General features: G+C 41.4%; 2 protein-coding genes across 3 annotated transcripts in view; both read right to left on the reverse strand.

The window, feature by feature from the left end:
• Positions 1 to 16,336, reverse strand: part of LOC141764947 (ecto-ADP-ribosyltransferase 5-like) — a 54,005-nt gene that overhangs the window by 2,172 nt on the left and 35,497 nt on the right. Inside the window, exon 2 of the mRNA XM_074630658.1 lies at positions 1,610 to 1,710. Coding sequence (XP_074486759.1) covers positions 1,610 to 1,684 — 75 coding nt within the window. The 5' untranslated portion in view covers positions 1,685 to 1,710. The remainder of the gene's footprint in view (positions 1 to 1,609; positions 1,711 to 16,336) is intronic.
• LOC141764951 (erythroblast NAD(P)(+)--arginine ADP-ribosyltransferase-like) overlaps positions 10,705 to 16,336 on the reverse strand; it is a 53,759-nt gene continuing 48,127 nt past the window's right edge. For both annotated transcript variants that reach the window (XM_074630669.1, XM_074630670.1), the window contains 2 exons: positions 13,325 to 13,425; positions 10,705 to 11,723 (listed from right to left, as the gene is read on the reverse strand). In XM_074630669.1, coding sequence (XP_074486770.1) covers positions 10,989 to 11,723; positions 13,325 to 13,399 — 810 coding nt within the window. In that variant the 5' untranslated portion in view covers positions 13,400 to 13,425 and the 3' untranslated portion in view covers positions 10,705 to 10,988. The remainder of the gene's footprint in view (positions 11,724 to 13,324; positions 13,426 to 16,336) is intronic.

The raw sequence follows: 16,336 nt of genomic DNA on the forward strand, positions 1-16,336 counted from the left end.
TGAGTGTCTATATAGAAACCTGGCCTGGATGGTGAAAGTAATTTCCTGAGTGAGGATTGAGAACAGATTTGTCTTCTGAGCTGTCATGCAGACACAAAAAACCTAAAGAATCCAGTGGTACCAACCATGTCATACTAACTTGTTGCGAAGGAGGCTAAATAACTTAACAAACTTACGCTAACTTTTAGCGTTAAAAAACTGGCATGGCCATTTTCAAATGAGTATCTTGAACTCTGACCTCAAGATATGTGAGTGAAAACTGGTGCTATGAGTCTCCCCTTTACAGACATGCCCACTTTATGATAATCACATGCAGTTTGGGGCAAGTTATAGTGAAGTCAGTACACTGACACACTGAAAGCTGTTGTTGCTTGTTGGGCTGCAGTTTGCCATGTTATGATTTGAGCATTTTTTTTATGCTAAATGCAGTACCTGTGAGGGTTTCTGGACAATATCTGTCATTGTTTTGGGTAGGTCATTGATTTCCAATGATAAATATATACATACATTTGCATACGGGCGGCTGTGGCTCAGAGGGTAGAGCAGGTTGTCCACCAATCGGAAGGTCGGTGGTTCGATCCCCGGCTGCTCCGGGTCACATGTCGATGTGTCCTTGAGCAAGACACTTAACCCCAAATTGCTCCCGGAGGCATAGCCATCGGTGTGTGAATGAGTATTTAGATTAAATCCTGATGGGCAAAGTTGGCACCTTAGTAGCCTCTGCCATCAGTGTATGAATGTGTGTGTGAATGGGTGAATACTGACATGTAGTGTAAAGCGCTTTGAGTGGTCAGAAGACTAGAAAAGCGCTATATAAGTCCAAGTCCATCCAAGTCCAAGTCCAGTCCATAAAGCAGGATATTTGCCCATGTTGATGAGTATTAAATACTTGACAAATCCCCCTTTACGGTACATTTTGAACAGATAAAAGATGTGCGATTAATTTACGATTAATCCTGATTAACGATGGACAATCGTGATTAATCGCGATTAAATATTTGAATCAATTGATAGCCCTAATAAGAATATATAATCAACATGAGAACAATGGTTATACCCATGCAACAAATGCTATATGCAAAATGCAGGTTCTGTTATGATAACTGGTCCTTCAATCTGTTTGATCGCATTTTATTTACACTCATGCACTTGATCTCTAAATTAAGAGCATTGATCGTTAAAGATTATATTGATAACATTTTTATGTAGATAAATATTTTTTTTTAAATAATACATCCATAGAGCTTTTAGAAAAGTGCAGAATAAAAGTATGACTTTTCCTCAAAAACATTATTATGACTGTGAAATAATCATTTAAACATTTTTGACGGGTCCAAAATGAATGTTTTATTTAACTCTGTGTAAGATATCTGACGTTCGGTTCCCACTTCTAACTTCAAGGCTTGTGAGGCAGTAGTATAACGACTTCAGTATCTGTGTCGTCAGTGATCAAGTTGCCAGTTAATGTGGAAAAATCACCTGAGTTTGACACTGTTGTCTCCATCAGGCTGTCCAAAGTTATCAATTCTACCTTTAAACTTTTTCTGATGTTGTTCACTGTTAACATTTATACATTTTTGGGAAACCGATTTTCACATGCTCCACTCACCGGCACGGCGTCTGCAGGCAGCATGCAGCAAAGGAGCAAACAGAATGGAGCAAAGATCAGCATGTTACCCTTCATCACTGCAGTCAGGAAAACTGTTGAATCTACGAACACACACACGAAACAAATCAACAACAATGAACTGCATCACAAAAATGTACGAAAGCTGATTTGAAAGCTCAACTCACCAGCCTTCAGAATGAGAAGATGTTGCGCATTAAGTGAACCCCGAAGGTGGAAGGTCTTGATCAGAACACCCGTCCTCAGCGTGTGTTCACGCACACACACGAAACAAGTATACACCAATGAACTGCATCACAAAAATGTACGATACCCCAGATAGCAGCTGAGTCTGGGCTGGATCCGCCTCCAAATGACGAGATCCAAGTTACAGTTGTGGCGGAAATTGACCGAATAAGGGAGACCAACAAAGAGAAATTTATCTTTGTATATTTATTTAGCTTTTGCGCAAAAGGACCGAAACCTCTAAAGTGACAGTCAGCGACTGCCGAGGAATCGATGCCGAGTGCATCCTCACCAGGGTTTTTATATGCATAAGAACAAAGAGTCAATGGTTTCATTCAATGCACTTGAATAGAAAAGGAATTTCCCAAATGAAGGCACACTCTTGTCTCAGACATGAATTTCAGGCATTTTATGAAAAAGGAAAGTTCATTAATATCAGGGGTTCGAGTATAGTTCAGCGGAAAGGGAGCCAGTCATGCTTTCTATAACACAGAGAATCACACTTAATACAAAGGTTATACACTAAATGATATTCTTTTCCTCTACACCTCCCCCCTTTTGATCATACATGATCACTTAAGTAGTAGATAAAAATAAAAGGTATTAGATCATGACTATCAGTAACATATTATATGTTGTAATAAACATTAGTAAATCAAAACATCAGTAAAACAGTGACAATAGTAATCAAAGTAACATATGCCGTAAAAGTTTATATAACTCACAGGTAATTAAGCATCAGTGATATCAAGTCGTTAAGATTTAAGATAACACGTCATCAGTTCCGTGAGGGAAAACATCTCTTAACAAAATGAGACATAGGCATCTTTGAGCAACAACAAAAGATACAAGAATTAATGATATCAAAAATTAATCTACGTTCATATACACAGATTCTTCAGTAACATTAGACGTGACATTAGACCATTCACGTCGCCATGTATGGACTGCAGCATCAGCACGGTCACGCCTGCTTTCTTCTACCACCTGTATCAGGGTCATTTGATGTGAGACAGATTTATCTATAGCACGCATTATCAAGCATCTGACCATTGGAATAACACAGCAACCCAAAAGACATAATATTGCTAAAGTTGTGGCACAGCCAATTAGACCAGAAACAATGAAGGATTTCCATCTACCCAATTTCCTATATCACCTAACATTGGGATCGCTGCCGTAAATCCTCCAGCAATTTCATTTCTGGCTTTGCATATAAGTACCATGCATTACGACTCTTGATAGATTCAATGTCTACATGTTGCACTTCTTGCATTACCCATACGTCTTTGGTTTTGTGAGCTGGAGTGGATCTGCGTGGTCTTAATTTAGCTACGTTTGTCCCATTATTTGAACTTGAGGGTGTCTTAGTGTTTTGTGATGCATGTTGTGCCTCGAGCCATAACAATGGGATGACAATTAGTACAGTCAGGGTAAGAAGGAAACAAACTGTACCGCGCAGGCCACAAAAACCTGGGTGTCTGAATGGATGCCATGGAGGTCCTTGTGGGGGCGCCATCTTTGACGCGCGAGTTAACCTCCTACCACACTTATCTATGCGTGACCTTCTTGCAGTTTGAGAAGACTCGGGTTACTACCCTCCTCTCTCTCCCCAGCCACACAAAATAAGTGAGGTGATTGGCTCACAACACGGTCTCCGATGCGTTCGTTGGTAGCTTGGCACGCTACTTTCCACCTGTTCTAACAGATGGTTGGAAGTCGTCGGGTTCCGGGACGCGCTTGCAGTGGCTGGCGTGGATCCAAGGGATTTCACCAGCAACCTATATGGCGGTCTGGGTGATCAGGAGGACCTGGAACGGACCTTGAAACCGCCGCTGCTTCCAGTGTTTTCTCCTGAAGTCTTTGATCACCACCCAGTCACCAGGCTTGAAGTTGTGTTGTGGCGTGTCAGCTGGCGTGGGCAGTACGGCTTTCACCTGTGAGTGGAGAGCTGAAAGGGAGGCTGAGAGACTTATACAGTAATTCAACATGTTGTCATCATACCGTTTAGAGTCTAAAGAAGTAGTCCCTGGTCTAAGCCCTGTATTGGGAGGCCTCCCGTAAACTACCTCAAATGGACTCAAACCATGTTTGTTTCTGATTCGCGTGCGCATGTGGAAAAGCACAAGAGGAAGTGCTTTTATCCACGTTAAACCAGTTTCCTCACAACATTTGCTGAGTTTTGCTTTTATGGTGCCATTCTGTGTATGGTAAGAGCAATGATATTTAAGGTCATAACCAAGAAATTCAGACATTTCTTTCATAGCTTGATGTATGAAAGCTGGACCATTATCACTGCTGAGTTTAGTGGGAATTCCCCACCGTGGGATGATTTCCCTGAGGAGAACCTTGGCCACTGCACCTGCATCCTGTTTGGATGAAGGGAAAACTTCAACCCATTTGCTGAACATATCCACCAACACCAAACAATATTTCTTTCCTTCACATAGTGAGAGTTCTATAAAATCCATCATCCAGTATTCAAAAGGGCCTTGGGGGGGGAGGATGACCGTGCTGCGTAACCTTAGGAGCTCCAGCAGCGTTGTACTGCACATGTGTCGCACCTTTTACAGTAATCAGAGGCAAAAGTTGAAAACCCTCTGGTATACCAGTTAGCATTTATGGCTATACTCATTCCTCCTTTGCCTACGTGATCTTTTCCATGTGCTAGTTTAGCATAGAATGGAAAGACTGCACGTGGAAAACATGGTTTTGAATCAGGCCCGAGCCAAATTTTGTTAGAAAATGTGGCTCCAGCTTTTGACCATAGCGCCTTCTCTGTGGCGGTAGCCAGTTGTTGGATGGTGGGGAGATCAGCACATGGGTTAATGTCAGGCTGTGAGGAGGAAAGGAGGATGTGAAACATTTCACCATCCGCAGCAGCAGCCTTTGCGGCTGCATCTGCAGAAGCGTTTCCTACTGCGACACGGTCAGAGTTGTTAGTGTGGGCATCACATTTCATCACAGATACTTTTGCTGGCCACATTATAGCATCCAAAAGATCAGAAACAAGGTGGTGATTAGCTACAGGTTTTTACAGAGGAGGTGAGGAAACCTCTGTGTCGCCAAAGGGCACCAAAGTCATGAACCACCCCAAACGCATAACGAGAGTCTTTGTAGATGTTCGCTGTTCTGCCCTCAGCGTGTTTGCATGCTTCGGTAAGTGCTACTAGCTCTGCAGCTTGTGCTGAAAAATGAGATGGTAATTTGCCCGATGCTACAATTGCGTGTAGAGTGACAACAGCAAAACCTGTTTGATTGACGCCTGTTTTGTCTCTTGATGCAGAACCATCCACAAACAACTCACGGTCAGCGTTTGGGAGAGGTGTGTCTGACAGATCAACCCTTGGCGAACACTCCTCCTCCAGAATCTGCACACAGTCATGAAAGTTTTCTGAGTCATCGCCATCTTCCTGTGTTGGGAGAAGAGAAGCAGGATTTAGAGTGGAACAGCGTTTGACAGTGACGTTAGGCATTTCCAACAATGTGGTGTGATATCTCAACCGGCGCTGCGCAGACAAATGCGATGTCTTTTGTGTGTGCAGAATGTGAACTACAGCATGTGGTACCATGAGTATGAGCTCAGAATAGCCTACTAAATCTCTAGGGGCTGTCACTGCCTTCTCTACAGCTGCTACCGCTCTAAGGCAGAGGGGCAGACCTGCTGCTACTGGATCCAGTTTTGTAGAAAAATAAGCAACAGGTCTGAGTTTATCTTATGTTTTTGGCAGAGGACAGAAGGAACATTTTGGATTGCGCAATTCGTTTGGGGGAGAGGGATTTGCCCTCTGCTGTGATCACATGTCCCAGGTATGTTACCTTTGTCTGGACAAATTGCAATTTAGACAAGCTGGCTTTGTGACCACTGTTAGCCAGAAATGTTAATAGTGCAACTGTGTCTGTTTTGCATGCCTCCTCTGAGGTGCTGGCCACCATAAGGTCGTCCACATAAGCCAATAAGACGGAACCTGATGGAAATTCTAAATTTTGCAAATTTAGGTTCAGCTGCTGATGAAAATACGTTGGACTTTCCGAGTACCCTTGTGCATATCTTGTCCAGGTGTAGCTACGCCCCTGAAAGGTGAATGCCAACCAATATTGACTTTCAGGATGGACGGGTACGGAGAAAAATGCATTGGCCAAATCAACAACCGAAAAATTAGTTGCGTCTGGTGGGATGAGAGACAGAATGGTATGTGGATTGGAAACTTCAGGCGCGCGCGGGTGCACTGCAGCATTCACTGCTTGCAGATCTTGTACAAAACGCCATTCTGTTGGTTGATCCTCATCCCTGATTTTCTTAACAGGAAATATTGGAGTACGTACTGGTGAATCATTACATGGGACAATTATGCCCGCTTTGAGTAAAGATTTAAACACTGGTGTGATGCCATCTATGGCTTCTTGTTTTAAAGGATATTGTTTCAGACAAGACCTGTAGTCTGATTTTGGATGAATTACCAAAGGTGTCGCATCTTTCATAAGTCCAACATCGTACTTATGTTTTGCCCAGAGGCAATCCGGCACCTGTGTTAATTCAGCTGGCATGCTTTCAGTTGTCATGACTGTGAACACAGATGAACCATGTGGTTTGTTCTCTAACAGTTCTACTGTTCTTTTAACTTGCACTGTAGATGTGACTGCTGTGCGATATACATCTCTGTCCTAGGATCCATTGTTCTGCAGAAATCTGAACACCCGCATTTGCCCCGGAGCCATGTACCCAGATCCTGCCACTTTCATGATGCAGGCTTCGCCAGCGAGATGTGTGGGGTTGTTGTCTGAAAAACTCGCATGGAGGGAGTTATTTTCTGAAAGGTTCGGTCTTGGGCAGCAGAGAGAGTAACAGAAAAACAGCAGCAACTGACTTTGTCCAGTAAATTTGTGTCAAACTCAACCTCTCTGGCTTTTCAATTCCGCACACCAATCTTTCTCAAAGTCTGTGTCTTTTCCTTCACTGACATGTGCTGTGCAGTGCAGTCCCTGTGGTGTCATGTAACTCCCTGCTTGTGTGCTGTGTGTATGTGAAAATGTCATCAATTCTTCTGAAATATGTTTGAGTCTGTTATACAATAGTTGCCATTCATAGACATAGAGCAGTTCTAATGGGCCACATTTGTGTTGTGAATGGATAGTCTGGATTACTTTGTTTCAAAACCTTCACCCCATCCGGGGTGGAGTGAAGAATTATGCCAAAACAGCACATCAGATCCCTGCCCAGCAGATTGACTGGACAGTTCTTTGAAACAATAAATGAATGTTTAGTCACCTGATTTTCTATAACTTTCATCATGATACATTGTATATACAAACATGTCGGTTTTAGGAATCTGCTTTGAATTCCTTTTCTTTTTGGGTGATTCTGGTGTTCTATTTGTGTCTTTATCTCGTGTTTGAGTGTGTGTGTGCATTACCTCATCATCCTGCTTCGCCCCGGTTGGCACCTGCTCCTCTGGGGTCCGCCCATCGCCACCGTTTCAGCTTGAGTCCATCTTTTCCTCAGCTACTCTCCCTTCTCTCCTGGGGTGGGGGCACTCATTCGCCCAATGTCCTTTTTCTCGGCAGTTGAAACATTCTTCTGGGTCCCAGGGACCGCGCCCTTTGCCACGCGCGGCGTTTTGGAACCTGTCTCTGCCCCGTCCTCGCCTTCGCCCTCGTGCCCCACTCGTCATTGCATTGTACATGGTCAGCTGGGCCTCGTCCAGTTTCTCCTGTTTCTTTTCCTTCTTTAGTGCGTCCTGACGTTTTTGAATGTCTTCTTCATGCTCAGCATGTTGCAAAATATCTGCTAAGCTGCAGGATTTCCAGGTGCTGCAGGAGCGGCGACCGGCCTCTGCTTCTTCCTGATGTAGTGGAGCCATCTCCGGCGGTGGTGCGGTAGCTGCTGGAGGTGGAGGTGCCGGTGCTGGGGGTACTGGCTGTGGTGCAGCTGGGTTGTACGGTGGCGGTGGAGCGGAGTTCAGATCAGGATGCACTTTCCCAGGGTTCAGCTCGGACAGAAGAGGAAATTGTTGGTTAATATTTTGTGTTTGTGATTTTTGTTCTTTCTTTCTTTTCTCCTCTTTTTTATTCTGACTTTTTAATTGCCGTGTTTCTCTTCTCTGACATTCATCCTTCCACATTGTATACGCTTTCCAATCTGCCTTAAAGGGTGCAAATCCCCTTCTCTGTTTCTTTGAAAATGCCTCATATTTCTCACAATCACTCTCTACTTTTCTCCGTAGCATCTTCTTCAGTTGTGTTAATTGTCTGTCACTCAAACTGCCTTCTTCTGGGAATCCCAGTTCCACCCACACACCAAACTGCTTACAACTGCCAGGATATCTTTCTTTCATAAAATGGCACAATGGTGACAATTTATTTGGATCTTTTGGTTCCGGCTCCGAGCATTTACGTTGTTTACTTTGCAAAGATTCCATCTCTAGTCCTAACTTTCCAAGTTAGTTAACTAAGACACGTCTGTCTACCCCCTAAGTGCTTCTGTTTAACCTTGGAAGTCCAGTTAAACACCACACAGTCCAGGTGAGAGTTGCTAGCCCCGGACCTCCCTGCTTCACTGCACTGCTGGCGCAGAAGAAGAGGCTTTTAACTAAAGTGCACTTCTACTAATTTATTTGACTGATTTCAAATGTCTCCCTTTAAACAATTTAAATTCTTTCTCACCGTTTTTGGTTGCACGCGTTTTGGTTCTTGTCTCGGGGATACGAAGAACACATAAGAACAAAGAGTCAATGGTTAAATTCAATGCACTTGATTAGAAAAGGAATTTCCCAAATGAAGGCACACTCTTGTCTCAGACATGAAAGAGAAGAGTTAATGTGCAGGCTAGGCTATATTTCATCCTTACATCATTTCAGGCATTGTATGAAAAAGGACAGTTCATTAATATCAGGGGTTCGAGTATAGTTCAGCGGAAAGGGAGCCAGTCATTCTTTCTATAACACAGAGAATCACATTTAATACAAAGGTTATACATTAATGATAATTTCTTCCTCTACAACAGTCACACCTGTTTTACTGCTCTGATGCAGATAGGGCCCAGTCAGGCACTGTGTACACTCATAAATGGTATCATTAAAGCCCTTGACCATCAAAACTTAAGGGTAGACATCATCTTTTCTGTGTCATCATGTTTAGTTCAGGAGATATGATGCAAAATACATAATTTGGTTATGGTGGAAAGTAAAATGGCTGCCATGGCTACCTGGAGGTGTTTTTGCGATGGCTCCATATCTGAAAATCTTCAGGGCCCCAAACTGTTCAAGTGTACCAAGTTTCATGCCTTTGTGAAAAAGTGAACATCATTTTCACATATCACCTGGACTATAATGCATTGCTACAGAATCGGGACCTCATCAGTTGTAACATGTTTATATTGACAATGAGGTAAGAGTTGGAAAATATTAAATAATGGATTATTTCCTTTATCCTCCTCCTACGAGACAAATGTCCTCATGTCCTGGGCGCTGGATCTTGGCCACTGCTCTCTCAGATGATTACCAAGGCCATTCATTTATTCCCACTTTCAGACTAGGGAGGACCGGCACTGGAACTGTTCCTTGCTCTGGTAAAATCACATTAAAACACTTTGTGACCATATAACAGATTATAAGAGCTATTGTGAAAATATACTTGTAGAAAGATAATGTGGTCTTTGGATCTACTTAACCCATAAATGATAGATATATTTGACTGGGGGAAATACATATCCTTTATAACAGCTCAAAGTAGCTACACTTTTAATACAATTGTTTCTCAACTCTTTTTGTAGCGGCTCAGCTGCACGTTCTTACTTTGTTGGAACATATCAAGAAGCAGCAAATGCAGCTTGCTGCTGCTGTTAATCATCTTGCTGCAAGAACGGGAACGGAAACTCCTGTGGCTGAGATGCCTCATAATTATATTATATTATATTTCCTTTATTGTCATTGTACAGGTACAACGAAATTGAGTTTGCAACTCCCCATCATATACACGATGCATTAAAAGACAGTCTATAAATATAGGGTACTGTATAAAGACAGCTATGAGGTTAGTGACCAGTGTTGTATGTACAAACTGTCATGAAGGGCAGTAAAAGTAAATAGACAATCTGAAACAATATAAAAGTCATAAAACAAATGCAGTTCAAAGTGCAATTGCAGTCAAGGTTAAAGTGCATGATAAAATACAATTAAAATAAAGTGCATCTAGTCCATGTAGTTATGGAAGGGGGGCCTTCCATAACTGTCATAACTCTATAACAGTGCTTTCCTGTCGGCTGCTGTGCAGCTGATGTACCACACAGAGAAACAGTTTGTGAGGATGCTGTCCATGGTGCAACAATAGAAAGTCACTAGCAGTTGTTGGGACAGACCAGCTTTCCTCAGCGTCCTCAAGGAAAACAGCCTTTGTTGTGCTTTCTTAACAAGTGCAGTGGTGTTAGTGGACCATGTGAGGTCTTCTGAGATGTGAATACCGAGGAACCTGAAGCTCGACACTCTTTCCACTCTGTCTCCGTTGATGTAGATTAGAGCTATAATGAAAATGTACTTGTAGTTAGATTATGTGGTCTTTGGAACTACTTAACCCATAAATGATAGATATGTTTGAATAGGGGAAAATAGTACTTTCTGTTACTCAGCTCAACTCTGTCAAAGGTGCCTTCCAGCAGCTCAAAAGCTGCCACACCAACACATCGCAACCTCTATATTTAACATTTAGAAATATAAAAATGATTTTCTTCTGTGAGTGTAACACAAGCTGTTAGATTTAGGTTTTGAACTTCAGTGTAAGCAGATGAATAAAACATTACACAGGGAAATGAGAGCACACAAGCAACACTGTTGCATTTAGCAGTTTAATGGCAAGTATTCATTTAGCAAGAGCAGGAATTTGTGCATTTTTCTTCAATAAATTCCAACAACACAAGTCTCAAAAAATAATTGTACAAAGTAAATAATATGTTGCTGGAGAAGTGTGTAAAACATAAGCACACAGTGATCAAACAAACCCTAAGCATAAAGTTAAGGATCATAGAGAATGTGTAGCTATATGTTGTATATTATCTAATTAATTCAGTTGTGCTAAGAGAGTTAGAAGGTTTAAAGATGGAAGAATGCTTTCTCCCAGTAGTTAGAGAACAACCACTGGGCGCTCACCCATTATGCACAACTTTGCAGTTCAGTCTGCTCTTTACCCCGGCACTCTCCAAGACAAAGACCCTTTCACAATCTTCCAGACCTTTAAATTTACCATTACTTATCTCAGTAATATTGAACATCTCGTAGGGAGGGATGAGCACCTCTGCCTCTCTGTCATCATAAGTTGAATAGTTTTTCAAAGAAGCACCTGAACAGGTCTTGATTTTAAAGCAGGTCTCATTACCAAACTCTGTCAAGTCTGTTTTGTTAGAGCTGGAGGCAAAGGAGCCAAACCGAATTATTTGGTTGACTTTGCCACTGAACCTATTTGTGACTCGTCTGTAAGTAGTGTGACAGTTGTTATTGTTATTCAAGATCTGTATGGCAGATGTCAGCAGGTAATGTAAAGAGTGGAACTGGAATGAGGAGCCATATTTGCGCCTTTCTGTCCGGACTGCATCATTGAAAACCTTGTACACACCGTTCCCTGTATAAACACAGATTGCGTGCATGTGATCTTTGGTTAGAGCCTCATCCTTTCTCTCTTTAAATTTCTTGTCAGCACAAACTGTTGCGTTCTTCCAGGCACCTGACAATGGGACCTTGGTCGTTTCTTCTTCAATGTATTTGTTCTTGACTGTTTCCATCACAGCGGCATCGCAGCCACGATACATGTCATCAACCGAATCTTCTTCCATGCTCAATGGGATGTCCTTGTTGGTATCTCGTAGAGTGAAGTCGAAGCGGATCTAAAAGGGAAACAAAGACAAACATAATTAAACAGACACTGTTAAAACCGTCCTTTACTACTATGAGCTTCTATATAGAAACCTGGCCTGGATAGTGAAAGTAATTTCCTGAGTGAGGATTGAGAGCAGGTTTAAAAATTGGAGCTGTCATGCAGACATCCACCGTCACACATTTTATAGAGGAGGCCAGAACCCTCAAAATTTGGTATCCAAGTAACTCTGCAACTAAAACAACTGCTAACACTTGCACAATGTCACTCTTTGTTTCATAAGTACCAGGGCTGTCAAAGTGAATTCGATAATAACACGTTAACGCAAATTAATTTTAACCCCACTAATTTCTTTAACGCATTAACGCAACTTGTGATTTCTAGGTTGTAGCGGGATCAGTTTTAAAGCTAGGGTGAAGATACTGGTATCATATGAAACTAAAAACCTAAGGAATCCATTTGTAGTAACCATGTCATACTAACTTGTTGCGAAGGAGGCTAAAAAAGCATTTCAAACTTGCGCTAAATTGTGTCTCGGAAAAACTGACTTGACCTCTGACCTGAAGGTATGTGAGTTAAAATGGGTTCTATGGGTACCCACGAGTCTCCCCTTTACAGACATGCCCACTTTATGATAATCACAAGCAGTTTGGGGCAAGTTATAGTCAAGTCATTACACTGACACACTGACAGCTGTTGTTGCTTGTTGGGCTGCAATTTGCCATGTTATGATTTGAGCATATTGTTTTATGCTAAATGCAGTACCTGTGAGGGTTTCTGGACAATATTTGTCTTTGTTTTATGTTGTTAATTGATTTCCAATAATAAATATATACATACATTTGCATAAAGCAGCATATTTGCCCATGTTGATAAGAGTATTAAATACTTGACAAATCTCCCTTTTTGGTACATTTTGAACAGATAAAAGATGTGCAATTAATTTACGATTAATCCTGATTAACGATGGATGATCATGCGCTTAATCGCGATTAAATATTTTAATCGATTGACAGCCCTAATAAGAATATATAATCAACAGCAGAACAATGGTTATACCCATGCAACAAATGCTATATGCAAAATGCAGGTTCTGTTATGATAACTGGTCCTTCAATCTGTTTGATCGCATTTTATTTACACTCATGCACTTGATCTCTAAATTAAGAGCATTGATCGTTAAAGATTATATTGATAACATTTTAATGTAGACAAATAATTAAAAAAAATATTACATCCATAGAGCTTTTAGTAAAGTGCAGAAGAAAAGTATGACTTTTCCTCAAAAACATTATTATGACTATGAAATAATCATTTAAAAAATGTTTGTGGGTCCAAAATGAATGTTTTATTTAACTCTGTGGAAGATATCTGACGTTTGGCTCCCACTTCTAACTTCAAGGCTTGTGAGGCAGTAGTATAACGACTTCAGCATCTGTGTCGTCAGTGATCAAGTTGCCAGTTAATGTGGAAAAAACAGCTGAGTTTGACACTGTCGTCTCCGTCAGGCTGTCCAAAGTTATCAATTCTACCTTTAAACTTTTTCTGATGTGGTTCACTGTTAACATTTTATACATTTTTGAGAAACCGATTTCCACATGCTCCACTCACCGTCATGGCGTCTGCAGGCAGCATGCAGCAAAGGAGCAAACAGAATGGAGCAAAGATCAGCATGTTACCCATCATCACTGCGGTCAGGAAAACTGTTGAATCTATGAACACACACATGAAACAAGTCAACAACAATGAACTGCATCACAAAAATGTACGAAAGCTGATTTGAAGGCTCAACTCACCAGCCTTCAGAATGAGAAGATGTTGCGCACTAAGTGAACCCCGAAGGTGGAAGGTCTTGATCAGAGCACCCGTCCTCAGCGTGTGTTCTGGACTCATGGTCAACTATATATATACCTTGCCTCTGTGGCCAGACAGGTCACAAGTCCTCACACATACATGGGCAGACTGTGTGGATGTTTTGAAACAAGAAATGAGTGTGTTTACCTGACTAGTCAAGGAACTGTTGAGTCAGAACTATACGTACAAAACCAAGTAACAGAATCACAAATGCACAAGTAAGCCAAATTACATTAAATGCCACATAGCAGTGTCCGACAGTGTTAAATCAGACATACGCACTCTAATATATTTTAACAGAATAATAAAAGTAATTTCAGTATGTCATATAAATTCCAAATACTCAGAGGATGAATTACAGGTGCATGTGGCAAGAGGGAAGACTGTCAAATTTCATGACAACATACAAACTAGAGGCCAAAAGCGACAGGGGTAGTAAGTTAGTGAGAGAGATGTTATTTGGTGAGACGTGTTCAACCCTTTTTCAAATATTTGGATGTGAGTATGTATGGGACATGCCAATGGACGTCAAATCCCAATGTCTGAGATCTAAAAACTGCTCTATGGTCATAATACCGTACAGGAAGAGGACAAAGTGATAATGTCTAATTTATTCACACAGCCCTGCAGCACATCTTACTTTAATGAGTCTTTACGTGTCAGTGTGCTTTAAGACTGCGTCAGAGTGGTATTGTCTTTAAGGTAATGGTGTTGTATTGGATTATGTCGATTCTGGACTCAAAGGTCCCACTCCCGCATTGAAAATCTGAATTTTACAATTCCGTGATATTTATCTCAACAAACTGAGCCACAAGAGGAAACTGAAAACTAAACACTGTCACTGGTCCTTCATTGGTATTTGAACATGTTTATTAATCTCAATGCCACCTGCTATAATATAAGAAAGATAATATTGTTAGAGCAGCAGTATAGCTTTGATGCTTTAGAAACCTTTAAATGCTGTTATAGTCCCAACATTTACTGTGGTGCTGCAGGACGACATCTAGCAAGTGACCCGGACCTCTGTGGTGTATGAATAAAGGCTTCTAACTTCCTCTGATTTATAAAAAGATTATTTATTTTTTTGTAAATGTTTTATTTTTTTTATCTTATCAAAGAGAAGAAACTCCAGACTATATATATCATTCATTCATTCATTCAATTTGTTATATTAGCAAGTGTAGGATTAAAAGCGTAGGACTCATCTAGGGTGTGAAAGGATAGCAAAGGAAAGCATCTTACCCACACACTGCTTCACACCTTCATAGTCTCTCTCTGTCTTTCACACTCTAACCACAGTGACGATGTTAATCTGTCTGCATCGTCTGAAGTCACCAAAGATGGTCTGGAACATGTCTGTATTCTTTTCTTGTGTCTCCGACACGAGAACATTCTTTATCTTTAAGGTCAAACTTTGAAGCCATGCTGAAGTTTCAAGTCTGATGTTTTAATTGCATTGCTAAAGATAAAAAGTAACAAAGTACTTTTACTTAGCCACTGCGCTTAACTTTGCTCTAGTGAGCGGTGTACCCCACTACTTTAAGGGTGAATTTTGACCTTTTTCCATCATTGCATGGGTGACAGGGTCAGAAGTGCCTTTGTGCATGTTGAGTCGTTGGACTGAACTGGATTGAACTTGGACTGTTTTATGGTGTTTTAACCTTGCTGCCAAGCAGTATTTTTTATTCTTTTGAGTGTTTTATTAGTAATTATTCAGTCGTTTAGCACTGTTCTATCTTGTACGGGACCATCCTTTGTTATTTAAATTGTAATAAATCTCATTCTAATTTGAGTTTTAGATTTCGGTCTAGTTTTTAACTCTGCTCCACTCACTTTGGAGAACCTGTGAGTCCTACAGAGTCCTATAGGCTCTGAGTTAACCCCTAGGTGGCTGGTGTTTTGAGGCTGCATTCACACCAGATCAGGCGTTGTGGTGATGCGCTGCAGGGTTGTGCGGAGGTCTGGGCGATTCATTTTAATGGCTCATTAACTGCAACGATTAACGTCTTTTGTTCCCTCATAGCTGGGTTGTGGAGCTCTGGATCGCCGGTTACGTGATTGGCCACTGCAGTGTAACGTCGGGTTGGGTTTCTCCAGAAGTTGGCACCCCCTGCGGCCGTCCCAGCTGCAGCCCAAACGCACTACCCCCATTCAAAATGAATGGGAAAACTTGCGTTTTCACCACACAGCCTGGTCTGGTGTGAATGCAGCCTAAGTGCTGCCCTGCTATGGGCTGTTGGGCCTGGCCACACATACATGGCTGTAGATAACATGTAGAAAGTGTAATCATAAAATATTTTGCACTACTAAGACACAACATTTCTTTATTTTTTAAACAAGTAACAGCTGTGATCATGTACAATCTTCTCCTCAGCCACAAGTTGCAGCAAGCATAAGCATTTCCTGTAAGAGTGACAGTTTATGCAGAAAAATAATTAACTAAAATTAAATAAACTGTGAACTATTCCTCACAATGAGTTTAGTGGTTAATCATTTTATGTGTGGGAATGTGTCATTTTTCTGAAGCTGCCGCAGAGGTGTCTTTTATGGTAAATGGACTTGCAGAGGTGTTTTTTATCTGCTAGAAACAACCTAATTTCCTGTGTGAAGCCACCACTTAACAAAACCATGTGTCTGAACTGCATGGGGGAAAAACACACACACACACATTGTTGTTTGTGTGTGTCCAGCTATTCTGTAAATTGAGCTTTTAGCATCAAACTAACTGTAAAGCGTCCTTGGGTTTCTGAAAGGTGCTATATAAGTCCA

This window comes from Sebastes fasciatus, chromosome 3 (genome assembly GCF_043250625.1).
Source record: "Sebastes fasciatus isolate fSebFas1 chromosome 3, fSebFas1.pri, whole genome shotgun sequence".
Lineage (NCBI taxonomy): Eukaryota > Metazoa > Chordata > Actinopteri > Perciformes > Sebastidae > Sebastes > Sebastes fasciatus.